The following is a 13,945-nucleotide window of genomic DNA, read 5'->3' on the forward strand; positions in this document are numbered from 1 at the left end:
CTCCTCCTATCTCACAACTCATGACTAGAAATTGAGGGGATTTTCTCGGCAGTGCCCTGGTGAGATGCCCTGTGACACATTGGGAGGTGGTTAAGGAAACATTTCCTTTGATTCTCCCCTCGACACAAACAGCAGCTCTGTGCTCACAGGATCAGGTCTTCATTCCCCTGGAAAACAGGATCAGCATAAAATTGATTATTTGATTTGTTGATTTGCTTGCCATGGGGGGGTGGATGGAGGAGGATGGGGTTCAGGGCAGAGAGGGGTGAAGTGAATGATTGTCTTCTTTCTGTCCTCTGTTTTGTCAAGGTGGCCTGCCATTGTCGTATGGGCTTTCAGGGAAGTGGGAGGTATTGTACCCCAGCCAACCCCTGCAGAAAGGTAGGTCTGTCACATCTGTTACTGTGGTGTTGCGCTGTGTCAGATCTATTAACAAGTAAGATATCATATATTTACTTTCAGAAAAAGCCTGAAACAAAAGCAGAATTAATGAATTCATTTATTACCTGTACCGCTTATCCTGCACCCTTGGTTGCGTCTGGGCCAGAGTCTATCCCAGCTTTCATTAGGGGAGGAGCTGGTACACCCTGGCCTGGTTGCCAGCCGACTACAGGGCCTGATGTAGAGACATACAACCATTCACTCCCCCATTCACATGTCTGAGCAATTTAGGTACTTAAATTAACCTCCTGTCTTTTTTTTTTTTTTTTGATTTGAGAGGAAACTAGAGAAAGCACGAAACTTACGCAGACACAGGGAAAACATGCAAACTGAGAAATCCCCCCCCCGAATCAAATTAAGGTACCTCTTGCTTTTAGGCGGAAGCACTATCCCTGCTTCACCTGCTAATCCCAAAGCCAAATTCATTTGCTTTTTTTTTTTTTATACCTTCCTGAATTAATGTTGGTAAAATTGGCTCAGGCAACTGAGCTACAGCTGAGACACAACATATAATGCTGTTCTTACTTGTCATTGATTTAGGTTGTAATGCAGACGATTAGTCAGTTGAGCAAAACTAAGAAAACCTGGTCTGTCCTCTTGTATTTTGGTGTTTTGGAGATCATGAATGTCTGTATGTATATATATATGTGTGTGTGTGTGTGTGTGTGTGTGTGTATTCACATTTTTTTGTCCATGCAGGAATACATCAATTTTTAACACTCATGTTTTTGCTGTGTTTTTTTATTTTTTTTAAGTCATAGCATGTCATTTTATCCACCAGTGGTCGTTAACAAAAGGGAAATAGATGAATTAAAAAATTATTAACAAACAAATGCAATCCCAACAAATACACTATTCATAAACCAGTTCATTAATTAACAAACAACTTCCCATCGAGGAAAATTGTGGCAACAAAGTAAATAGATAAACAGGAGAAAAATATAAATAAGACAGTCTTTTCTGTGTACTAAAATGAAGATGTTCCATTGCAAGCAAATGTTGCCTGAGACGCTCAAATTATTTTTGTAGTTCTGTGTTCCTCTTTCCCTACCCCTGCTGACTTTGTTTTTAAGCTGCATGATGTGTGGCATTGTTCATCTTTACATCTTGGTAATATTCGCAGACAGCAGGGCCAAATCTGACAGTATTTAGTGCATCAGTCTCTGTTCACATCAACTGTCACATCTTTGTGTGACATGTAGCAACAGATGGACAGGACTGTTGGAATCAGCAGAAATAAACAATATAGTAGATGTAGGTTGTTAGCAAATTAAAGGCTAAACACTCAAGTTAAGAAATAAGACAAAACTGGATTACTAAACATTCGACTGTATCTCAGTGCACAGGAGTGAACAGAACTGAGGATCTCACAAAAGAAGGAAACAGTACAACAGAAATAATCGGACAAAACAGCAGGTGCTGAAACAAGAAACTCAAACTTGCAAATCAGACGCATATAATTAAATATAACAGAAAACAAAGTATACTGTCATTGTATTTTAACCCTGTAGAAAGCACACACTGTGTCTGCCCATTGTTTGATCAAGGTTGTGAGTCCATGAGTGTGATGCGACAAGACAACTAAGGGCAAATTGATTTCATGGCCTAATTTTGAATGTTGAAAATTAAAAAACTGCTGCCTTGAACTATGATTCTGACAAGTTTCTACAATTCATGCAGGAGTTGACTTCATACCTCCATACCGTTTGAATTTGATTATTGAAAATTAATATTTTTATTTTCTAATTAGAAGTCTCTGGTTGTTCTCTCAAATTAATTTACTGTACAACGTGGGTATTCTTAAAATAGAAGTATTAACAATGTTGAACTAAAATGATTCCCTGTGTCTCTATTAATATTGTAATGACATTTTAAGAATATAAGACAACTGGCTTATTTGTGCTGTGCCCTTATAGGGCTTGCAGAAATAAACACATTTTGAGACCGTAACCAAATGTTTTTACAATGTAGAAGCAGAATATTTGAATGTTGGGATTCACCTTCAGGACACACAGAGATAAAAGTGCAAAAACTACAACTCACTAGTGATTCATGGCTTGAAGCAGATCAATATCTGATGGTGGCCGGTGTTGATATTGAGAGGATGGGCGTTGGGACATTCTTTCATGCATGGAACTCTTTGGCAGTGTTACTGGAAAAGTCAATGTATGATTGCAGGGTCTTTTGGTTTGACATCTGTCATTTGTAGTAAAGAGCATGCCAGAGCAGAGTAGCATTACTCAAACATTCGAATATCTGGTGTTTCTGCTGAGTCTTTTTTTTTGGTTCTTGTCAAAGTCTTCTTCTCAACAAAGGAGTGAAACCGGTTGGATCACATAGGTTGAGGCTCAGGTGGAAATTACCTGGGACTGGTTCTGGTTTGAAAGTGCGCCTGATCCGTATCAATTCATCCGTCTTGGGATTGATCCCAACACAGCGTTGTATGTGGGTGAAAGGTTGTGCCTAAGACACCATCCTCTGTTGAGAGATGTTTTTTTTTTTCTGTTTTGACAAAGATGGATTCTTTGACTGCTCTCTCAAAACCATCGTACTTCCCTGGCCAGAACATGACAATTCTGTCTTCAAATTATTGTAAAGGCTCTTATCCTTCAGGTGTAGGTAGACCATGGAATCCTGTCCTGAAGTGGTGGCTCTCCAGCGCTGGGCCATCTCTTTGTGTAGAGGTTCTTTAGTCTCCTCAATGTAGTCATCATCATAATTCTCAGTGCAGGTGACAGCATACACCACACTTTCCATCTTATGTCGGGGTGTTTTGTCCCTGGGGTGCACCAGTCTTTGCCTCACGGTGTTGTGGGGTTTGAAATGTACCGATATATGGTGTTTTAGGGCCGTATTTGGTTAGACTGTTAGACTTATTTCTGTCGTTGCCTGTCCTCCCATCGGATATGAGTAACATTGTGTGTGAATCTCTTTGTCTGCAGCAAAATGGCGGGTGCAGTGAGTTTGCTGTCTGCCATTACTACGGTCAGGGCCGAAGGAACTGCACCTGCCGGGGAAACTACATAGGAGACGGCTTCAACTGCCGGGGAACCGCCAAGACTGTGAGGCATATGATCTCTGCTTTCCAACTAATCTCTGACCTCCGGCTGCCATGACCTTCCCTACGACAGAATGCTGTATTATCTGTCTTGCAGGAGGTGGCACGGAATCCAGAGAACTCCATGTTCTACCAAATGTTGTCTGTGAGTCTTAAGAGTAAAACACTTTACCCACTTTCTTTTTTTAGTTGAAATGTAAATGTGAAGTGTAAAAAGCTTGAAGGTTAAAAACTCTTTGCTTGCAGTTTTAATGACAATAAAACTAATGAAAGGGTACTGAAAGGGTTATCTTTAAGATGGCAAATGTATAAACATGGGAAATCTCCTAATTCTGAGTAAATGTACATTTCCTTAAAATCACCCCATCGGCAAAAACATCCCACTGGTTATATTCATCAGCATCAGGATTTCAGCTAAAACTGCTTGTTTTTGCTAATTGCTTCAAAAACAGGAAGGTCCAGAGCCACTGAGGCTCTTTTCTGAACAGTCTCTGCTGCACCCAAAGTGGTATGGACAAGGATTTACTTGATTCAAGAGATGAATCAAAATAGCCAGTTGTAATTTCTTTTGGAAAGGTGCATTCAGTGGCAGCATGGAGCATCTTCAAATTTTCCTTTTTTTTCAGGTTGTGCGATTGTTGTTGGTCTCGCTGGTGGAATACAGCACTGATCGGTGTGCAGCTGTTTTTAATACCTTCCTGACACTTTATGTAAAGTGAAAGAGACCAAAACAATTTGCCTTGGCAGTGGCTGGATAGTGAGGCCAGGCTTGGAATGAGTGATAGGACTTTTTTTGAAAAGCATCACAATTGTGAACATGCTGCCTGCTGTAAGAACTAGCAAAAGCAAGACACTGTAAAAATGACCATCACTTAAATTCCATCTGCAACAAGGGATCTTCTCCTGGTTCCATAACAAAGTTTCTTGATCAGTAACCAAAGCTCAGTTTGTTGTCTCTGTTTTCCGTAGGCATCAGGTAATTATGGCCTATCAGGTGATGGGCCGTTTACTGTCTTCGTTCCAGTGGAGGAGACCAACAATTTCACTACTGTATGTGAAACAGGGTTTCTTTTTTATTGACCAATATTAATAATAGCAACAACAATTCTGCCAAAGCTATCTTCAATTTTCAAGTTGAAATATTTTTATTTTATGTATAATCATTTACAGTCATCTGACTCTGTCTGTATGTGTGCACGTTCACAGGTTGACAAATGGATCAAGGCTGGCCGTGTCAGGGATCTGGTTCGTTACCACATTGTGTCGTGCGAGACTTTGACCTTGAGTGACCTCAAATCCACCGAGCGTGTTGTCTCAACATCTGGATACACACTGCACTTCAGCCTGAAGGAGGTCAAACATACACAAACACGCCTTTTTTGTGTGGTTGTCTACAAACATGTCAATCTTAAAATTAATCAGACCACAAACCAGTGTCAACTGCAGGAAGTATAGAAGAGTATACTGGTAACTGCAATCATTAGCATGCTGACAACAGACAGATTGATAATATACCTCAGTATTCTTATATTTCTCCTCTTGTTCTCTTTTATGGAAGCATACCCTCTGCCCAACAGCATCCCATTATCACGGTATGTGATAATGGGATGCTGTTGGCTGGGCATCTCCATCCAGGCACCACTGCATCAGGTTGTGGAAGTACTGAGAAGATGTTAACCAGGGCAATGTTGTTGATTATGGTGTCCGTTAGGGTGGAGTATTGTGAGATTTGCGTGACAAAGTTAGGGAGTGCCATCAGGTATCAACGATGAACAAGCAGGTTCAAACAAGCTGCAAATAAGATTGGCCACTAATGTCATTCTCCCGTGCCCCTTGGGATCGCAGATCCGAGTTGGATACCTTTATTGCGCGATGGAACATGAAAAGGAGAAGGCAGTATTCCTTTCTCTTTTTACCCATTCTTTACTCATTTTAGTTATGAGTCAAAATATGCTGTTACATTCTGAATACGAAAAGGCATTTCTGGTAATCCATTATGATTTTCAAATCGAAATTTGATATGGATATGTTTTAAAAATTAAAGCTTTCATGTATTTTGCTTTTTAATTTGGATTATGTTACAGAATGAGCAGTCTGGAAGACTGAAATGAAGATGCAGCTGCTGCTGCTTATTACTCATTTTAGTTATCAGTCAAAATGTGCGACAACATTCTGATTAAGAATGGTGATACCTATATGCTCCCATACTAGTGGTGTTTTTGGTGGGACGATGGTGTTGATCAAATTGTAATTTGTTTTTCCTTTTCATCCTTTCATTTTCCATATATTTCATTCTTCTTCTTCACCTTTCGGCTTTTCCCCTCAGGGGTTGCCACAACAAATAAACCTTTTCCATCTAACCCTATTCTCTGTATCCCCCTCTCTCACATCAATGACCTTCATATCCTCTCACACTACATCCATAAATCTTCTCTTTAGTCTTCCTCTAGACCTCCTGCCTGGAGGCTCCAATTCCAGCATTCATCTACGAATATATCCACTATCCCTCCTCTGTACATGACCGAACCATCTCAGTCTGGCTTCTCTCCAAAACATCTAACGTGCTGTTCCTCTGATAGACTCATTCCTGATCCTATCCATCCTTGTCACTCCCAAAGAGAACCTTAGTATCTTCATCTCTGCGACCTCCACCTCCTCCTGTCTTTTCATCATTGTCACTGTTTCTAGGCCATACAGCATTGTTGGTTCCACTACTGTCTTGTACACCGTTCTTTTCATTCTGGTTAATAGTCTTGTATCGCATAGTACCCCTGACACTTTTCTCGACCCATTCCAACCTGCTGGAACCCATTTCTTCTCCTCTTTTCCACACTCTGCTCTGCTCTTGACTGTTGATCCCAAATACCTGAAATCCTCCAACTTCTTTATCTCCACTCTCCGTAGCCTAGGGGTGGGCAAACTTTTTGGCTCAGGGGCCGCATTGACTTTCTAAATTTGACAGAGGGGCCAGGTCGGCACAACATACGATACATATAAAAAAAAAAAAAAAGTAAAAAGAACTCATTTGTTAACAGTACATATCAGACTCGTCTGACATTTTTCTGAACATTGTTTGACATTTGCTTTGTAAATAAAAGTAGCTTAGTTTTGAAGGCTCTGACATTTGCTTACATTTCATGCACAAACCGTTTTTTCCCTTGTAGCTTCACATCCAGCTCATTCATGTGTGTCAGTATGTTCACAGTAAAGGTTAATCACAAAGCCAATTTGTGTCATTCAGCTCAGGAAAATTCTCAAGTAGCTCCAAAAATGAAATTGTGTCCTGTTTGAGCTCCTACATTCAATGATCCAATCATTCAATCATTCACTTCAAGTATGAATTCTGTACCAGTCTTTGGCGGGCCTGATTAAAAAGACCAACGGGCCGGATGTGGCCCGCGGGCTGCGGTTTGCACACCTCTGCCATAGCCTCACTGTTCCACCTGGGTGCCTCTCATTCAAACACATATATTCTGTCATGTTGTGACGTTCATTCCTCTCTTTGCATACATCCACCTCTCTAGATTTTTCTCAACCTGTTTTCTGCACTCACCACAGATCACAATGTCATCTGCAAACCTCATGGTCCCTGGAGATTCCTGTCTAATCTCATCTGTCTGTCCATCACCACGGCAAACAAGAAGGGGCTCAGAGCTGGTCCCTCATGGCGGTTCACTGGTCTAACATACTACTCTGCCACTCCAGACTTCCTCATACAATACCAGAGTTCCTCTCTTGGCACCCTGTCATACCTTCTCTGTACTTTTAGCATTCTCAAAGCAAATACTGCATCTGTAGTACTCTTTCTAGGCATGAAGCCATACTGCTGTTCACAAATGCTGACTTCTGCTGTCAGTCTAGTTTCCACTACACTTTCCCATAACTTCATTGTATGGCTCATCAACTTTATCCCTCTATAGTTGCAGCAATTCTGTACATCCCAGTTATTCTTAAAAATGGGCACCATCACACTACTTCTCCACTCCTCAGGCATCTTCTCACACTCTAAGATCTTGTTGAATAATCTAGCCAGATATTCTAGCTGCCTCTCCTAGACACTTCCATACCTCCACAGGTGTACCATCAGGACCAACTGCTTTTCAACTTTTCATCCTCTTCAATGCTTTCATCACTTCTCTTTTACTAAGCTCTGCTACTTTGTGGTCTACAATAGTCACCTCCTCTACCATTGCCAGTCTTTCATTTTTCTCATTCATCAGCTCTTCAAAGTACTCTTTCCATCTTCCCATCACACTTGTAGCATCTGTCAACACATATCCCTGTCTATCCTTAATCTCCCGGACCTTCCGCACATCATTTCCATCTTGCCAAGATGTATAGATCATTATCTCTCTCCTTACTGTCCAACCGGGCATACAAGTCATTGTACACCCTTTGTTTTGCCTTTGCTACCTCTATCTTTACCGTACACTCTGTCTCCCTGTGGTCCTCTCTGTTCTTTTCAGTCCCTACAGTGTCCCACTTCTTCTTTGCTAACTGCTTTCTCTGTATATGCGCCTGCACTTCCTCATTCCACCACCAAATCTCCTTATCTATTTTCCTTCCAAATGATACACCAAGCACTCTCCTACTTGTCCCCCTGATAAGATTAGCTGTAGTTGCCCAGTCATCTGAAAGCTCTCCCTGACCACCCAGAGCCTTTCTAGACTCCTCCCTGAAAACCATACAACACTCCTCCCTTGTCAGCTTTCACCACTTTGTCCTTTGCATTACCTTTGCCCTCTTGATCTCCCTTGCCATCAGAGTCACTCTGCAAACCACCATCCTATGGTGTCTGGCTACACTCTCACCTACAACTACTTTGCAGTCACTGATCTCTTCCAGGTTACCTCGTGTATAAAAGATGTTGTCTATCTGCTTGCTCCTACCTCCACTCTTATAAGTTACCATATGTTCCTGTCTTTTCTGGAAAAAAGTGTTCACCAAAGCCATTTCCATCCTTTGCAAGGTGTACCACCATGTGTCGGTGCGTTGATATCCTGTATACCAAATCTGCCAATCACTTCTTCATCCCCTCTATGGCCTGTACCAATTACGACTCTCATCTCTGGGGAAATCCTGCGTCACTTGGTCTAACTCATTCCAGAACTTCTTCTCCTCTAACTTACATCCAATCTGTGGGGCATAGCCACTAACAACATTGAGCATCACACCTTCAATTTCCAATTTCAGACTCATCAGTCAATCTGGCCGTCTTTTCACCTCCAGAACATTCCTAACAAACTCATCCTTCAAGATAACTCCTACTCCATTTCTCTTCCTGTCAGTACCATAATAGTACAGGACTCCTGGACACGCAGTATATCCACTTTCCTTTTCTGCATCACCAACTCTCTACTTTTTCCTGTTGTAGTCCCAATATTCAAAGTCCCTTCTCTCAGTCCTAGACTCTTGCCTTTCCTTTACTCTCTGCTTCCGAACACGCGCTCCTTCCCTCCTTCTTCGACCCACAGTAGACCATTTTCCACTGGTACCCAGTAGGTCATTGGTACCAATGTCAGTTGTTGTTAACCTGGGCCTTGACCAATCTGGTATGAGATTATTAGGTTTGATTCGCATGTTTGGTTATGGCAACAGTTTTATGCTTGATGCTCTTCCTGATGCAACCCTCTGCATTTATCCAGACTTGGGATTGGCTCAGGGACGCACTGGCCTGTGCTGCCTTGAGGCTACATTCTATATATTTCATTCAGTGATTCAAAATCACTCTCATGGAATCAATTGCCTATCTGCGAGCATTCCATTGTTTTTTGGGGGGTTGGGGGATAGGGAGGAAAAAAAATCTGAAGAGGTTAAAGTTGCCTAGCCTGTGTTTGAAGCATGCAAAGCTTTCCTTGTTTCTTTGCCAAAAATGTCTGCCTGGGGTCTTGTTGGTCTCTAATGATAGCAAGTTTGGACACTAAGAGACAGAAGGCAGCCAATTCAACTCTGAAATATTGCCATTGAAGGATTCTAATACTTATACATGTCCGAAAGTCCATGTCTTAAAGTCTGTTTACTACTGGGGTACTAATAAATAGTTAACAAGAGATTAAAGTTCAATTAAAATAATAAAAGTTAATTATGAATGATTACTATGTGTTAATGAAAGCATGTTAATGGTAATTTTTACCATGTACTCATGAATTTAGTACATTTTTAGCAGTGTGATGAGTGATCATTTAGTTGTTGATGCCTTTTGGGAAGGTAAACCCCGTGAAAGGAAGGTGATCCACCCAAAGGGGTTGATCTAGCAGTAAAAGAAATCAAAGTAACATATTTCCATGTAAACAGTGACCTCTCAGCAATTGTGGCCTGATCTTCATGAAGAAAATTTTGATGATAATTAGACTTGATTCATCTTCAAAATGCTTTATATGTGGTATTTCTGTCTGGTTTCACCTTTCAGCTCACCTTGTCATTGCTTCCCACTGCAGGGTTCAGTCTGGGTCAACAACAGGTCAAGGATCATAAAGAGTGATTACACCACATCCAATGGAATCATTCATCACATCGACACCCTGCTAATACCCTACACGCTGACGGACAAACCAAATCTTGACAAGGTGTGCTTCTTATTTAGTCACCGGGCTTGTATAGATGTTGAAAACCTGGAGACGTCAGACTTTAAAAATGGAAATGTTGTAGTTTTAAAAGGTCTAGAATTATATAGGAAAAGTGAACATATAGCCAAATTGTTTTGGGAGTGTCGAGAAAAATACCAAGAGGTCAAGAGAACCTGCCAACTGATCTATCTAGAAAACAAGCATTATTATTATTGTATTATTATTATTATCATTATAAAGTTTATTATTATAAACAAGCAACATGTTTATTGTCTTCAGATGTGACAATGCTGGAATTTATATTTTTAATTAATTAGTAGCATTGTCATAGATCATTATTGTCAATTTGTGATAATGAAAAAAGGCAGAATTGGCTGGGAGGAAATTTGCAAATATTTTGTTTACTTTTCAGATCAAATTTTCTTATTGTTAACTTACCAACAGTTATAACAGTAACTTACTAACAGCTAACAGTTGGTTAAATATTTTAATTGGATATACAGTATTTTAAGTCATGCATTTACAGCATGATTTAGAGAACACGTGGTCTGCCAATATGCCCAGAAAGTGGACAAATGACAAATTATTGAAAAAATCTTTTTCAGTGTAGTGAATTCATTGATCAATAGACTACAGGGAGCCAGAAGCCAATCAAACAAAGCTGACTGAAAATGGGCAACTTCTGTTTCTCTCTTTAGATCAACTTCTCAACTGCAGCAGCCGTTTATGGCTACACTCGCTTCTACAAACTGATCGAGGTAAAAACCCTTTGTCCTTTGCTCTTCGTTGTTGTCGTCGTCTGCCGTGTTGCTGTAGAACCCCCGTATCTTGTCTTATTCAAGTCCCATTCCCAATGTGTGACGAGTTCTGAGAGGAGTGTCCATTGCCCTGGTCTGACCCAACCTTCTTATGTTAGATAATCTTACAGGTTAGAAGGACATTTTAAAAAAACTCTAAATTGAACAAAAAATGTTGTGGAACACAACTTCTTGTCTATTATTCAGATGGAATGTGTCTGAAAAACACAGCAACGCCAGTGTTGTTGTAAAAATTTTTTTTTTAGTTTAAGCATTTATTCTCATGGCTCTTAAAAAATACGCATCTCAAGTATATAATATAAAACAAAGGGGAGAATAAAAGGTTTAATTTATATTAAAAACCAAAGGACAACCAAGATTAGATAAAATGATGCATAACAACCACTAGATATAAGCGTGAGTTCAAGTTTTCAAAAATAAGGGAAAAAGAATGAAAATGACAACAAAATACGAATTTTTTTTTAAATGAATGCAACCATGTCTGAAGGATAAGGCAATTTAAGTCTTGTGTCTGGTAATCCTTGCTGGTTGAGGACAATAACGTCAGGAGTTTTGGTTTAAAATATATCTATCAAGCATATTCTTTGTTGAGTCCTTGTTGTGTTGGAAATAAGTCTTCGTGCTTTTTTGTTTTTTCCTTTTTATTCTATGCAACATCGCCCCTCAACAAAAAAACATAAAGAAATGGAAACCAATGAAGACATTACTGCAACCAAAATGATATTTCCATTGAAAAGTACTTCATGCTAGCTTTCCGTTCTCTCCACAGCTGTTAAAAAAAATTCCAGTAAATGATGCTCAAGATATTTTTATCTCTTGGTGTTAGTGTTTTTCTTTATCATAAGATTTAAGATTTATTTAAGTGTTTATTGTCACATGCACAGTGTAGAAATACAGTGAAATTTCTACTTTGCTTACCGTATTGCATTTGGTTATGAATTTATGAGAAATAATGATAGTAAATATTTTATAAATATTATAAGTATGAACAGTGTGGCAGTGCAATAAGACATTTGAGTGCAGTTTGGTGTGCAACTCATAAAGTGCAGGTGCAAAGTTGAGTTCAGTGATTGCATGTGCGAAATGAACACAGCGTTGGCTGTGCTTCATGTAAAGTGCAAAAAAGAAAGAGTGTCAGCTGTTCAGGAGTCTGATGGCAGTCGGGCAGAACGAATTCTTCAGCCGTGTCGTTCTACATTTCACACTCCTGTACCTCCAGCCGGAGGGTAGGAGTGTGCAGAGGCTCTGTGGAGTCTCTGCAGTGGGGTTCTGGTGATCCTCTCTGCAGTCTTTACCACTCGCTGCAGGCGTCTGCGGTCCAGAGCAGCGGTACTGCCGTACCACACGGTGATGCAGCTGGTTAGGAGGCTCTCAACAATGCAGCTGTAGAAGTTGCTGAGGATCTTAGGCGACATGCCAAATCTCCTCAGCCTCCTCAGGAAGTACAGCCGCTGTTGAGCCCTCTTGACCATCTGTGTGGTGTTGAGGGACCATGTGAGGTCCTCGCTTATGTGGACACCCAGGTATTCGAAGCTGCTCACCCGCTCAACCTCAAGACCTTGGAGGAACAGTGGCTGATGAGGTCTTCTCTCCTTCCCCGATGTCCACTATCATCTCCTTGGTCATGTCCGTGTTGAGACGATGATGAACATACATGTATGTATTGCACATTAACTCCTGACCATCTGGTCTTGTGCAGAATGCCGGGATGATCCCAATTCTTCAGACGCCCATCCACCAGCCCTTCACCATCTTCTGGCCCACGGACGAGGCTCTAAACTCCCTACCGGTGGAAAGGCAGCGCTGGCTCTCCAGCCCGGATCACCAGGACGAGATGGCTGCTATTGTGAAAGCACACATCATACGGAGCTCCCGGGTAGGTTGAAGCAGATGGTCCAGATCTATAATGTGAAATTCAATACTTCGATACCGAAGAGATTTCACTGTCATGACTGGTTGAGGCTAAATGTGTACGTAAAGCTCAACCCACAGGGAAACCTCACATTGATTGATATGTCACTGTTTTTCTTAAACTTCCAAGTTTTATGGTAGTTTGATGAGTTTCTCTTTCAATTAAGACTGATATTGAGGGCAACTGTTTTTTGGATTTTGAAGGACTAGTGAATACCCCATAAACTATGTAAGAACTACATAAACACCAGATGAAATACCTTTAATAGACCTACAAAGCTGAAAAATGACCACAAATGATCCCAATGTTCCTACAAATACTTATAATTGATTTCAAAGTTGAAGAAAATTAATTTGTGTCTGTTAAATATGGCTTATGTGTAATGCAATAGCAGCACAGTGGTGCAGTGGTTAGTGTTTACTTGTTCTTGCTGCGTCTGTGTAGGTTTGCTCCCAGTTCCACTGTTTCATCCCGCAGTCCAAAAACATGTAGTAGATTGATTGTAGAGTTTAAATTGCGCAGCTGTGTGAATGAGAGCGGGAATGGTTGTATATCTCTGTGTGGCCCTGAATGAATGAAAAAACAAAAGAACAAACAAATGTATAAACTGATAAAAACCGATGGCAGAATCAAGTTTTCCTTCTTGAAAAATGCATCAATTTTTGTTCTCTGCAGAGCACTGATATTGTGTCACACTTGTAGAGGGTTTCCAGGCTGCTCATCCATCACACTGTGGCAAATTAATAAAACGGGATTAGTGTTTCAGGAATTCTTGAAGAGTGAAAAGTAATCGACATGTTGATCATGCGCCTCTAGTAATTCATGTGAAATTGTTTGGTTTATGTTATCCAGATAGTCCTTATTTCTTTCTTCCTCTTATTTCGTTGTGTTTTGTAAAGATTCTAGATTCTACAATAATGTGGAATGCTAAAAAGTTGGGGAGAAATACTCTAGAATGCGGTCTATTTCTTTCAAATAATGATAATGGATCTCTCATCATCTTCAGTTTATTGGCCATCCTTGACTGTGTTTCGCTATAGATTCGTGTCAGTCCCGGTTCTTCTTCTTCCATGGAAACTGAACAACTAAATGAATGTACTGATCATAGTTCCTGAAGAATACCCTCTGATGTGCTTGTGTTTTTTGTGTG

The 13,945-nt window shown here is 40.5% G+C and overlaps 1 protein-coding gene and 1 pseudogene across 3 annotated transcripts in view; one reads left to right on the top strand and one right to left on the bottom strand.

The window, feature by feature from the left end:
• The window catches only part of stab1 (stabilin 1), a 101,726-nt gene that overhangs the window by 44,044 nt on the left and 43,737 nt on the right, over window positions 1–13,945 (top strand). For all 3 annotated transcript variants that reach the window (XM_086150060.1, XM_086150059.1, XM_086150061.1), the window contains 8 exons: window positions 310–381; window positions 3,384–3,503; window positions 3,597–3,644; window positions 4,469–4,549; window positions 4,706–4,852; window positions 9,937–10,065; window positions 10,764–10,823; window positions 12,583–12,759. In XM_086150060.1, the coding sequence (XP_086006186.1) occupies window positions 310–381; window positions 3,384–3,503; window positions 3,597–3,644; window positions 4,469–4,549; window positions 4,706–4,852; window positions 9,937–10,065; window positions 10,764–10,823; window positions 12,583–12,759 (834 nt within the window). The remainder of the gene's footprint in view (window positions 1–309; window positions 382–3,383; window positions 3,504–3,596; window positions 3,645–4,468; window positions 4,550–4,705; window positions 4,853–9,936; window positions 10,066–10,763; window positions 10,824–12,582; window positions 12,760–13,945) is intronic.
• LOC147232912 (uncharacterized) lies at window positions 7,525–8,284 on the bottom strand (annotated as a pseudogene).

This window comes from Fistularia commersonii, chromosome 7, assembly GCF_037954325.1.
Source record: "Fistularia commersonii isolate RoL2024-O1a breed Wild chromosome 7, RoL_Fcom_v1.0, whole genome shotgun sequence".
Lineage (NCBI taxonomy): Eukaryota > Metazoa > Chordata > Actinopteri > Syngnathiformes > Fistulariidae > Fistularia > Fistularia commersonii.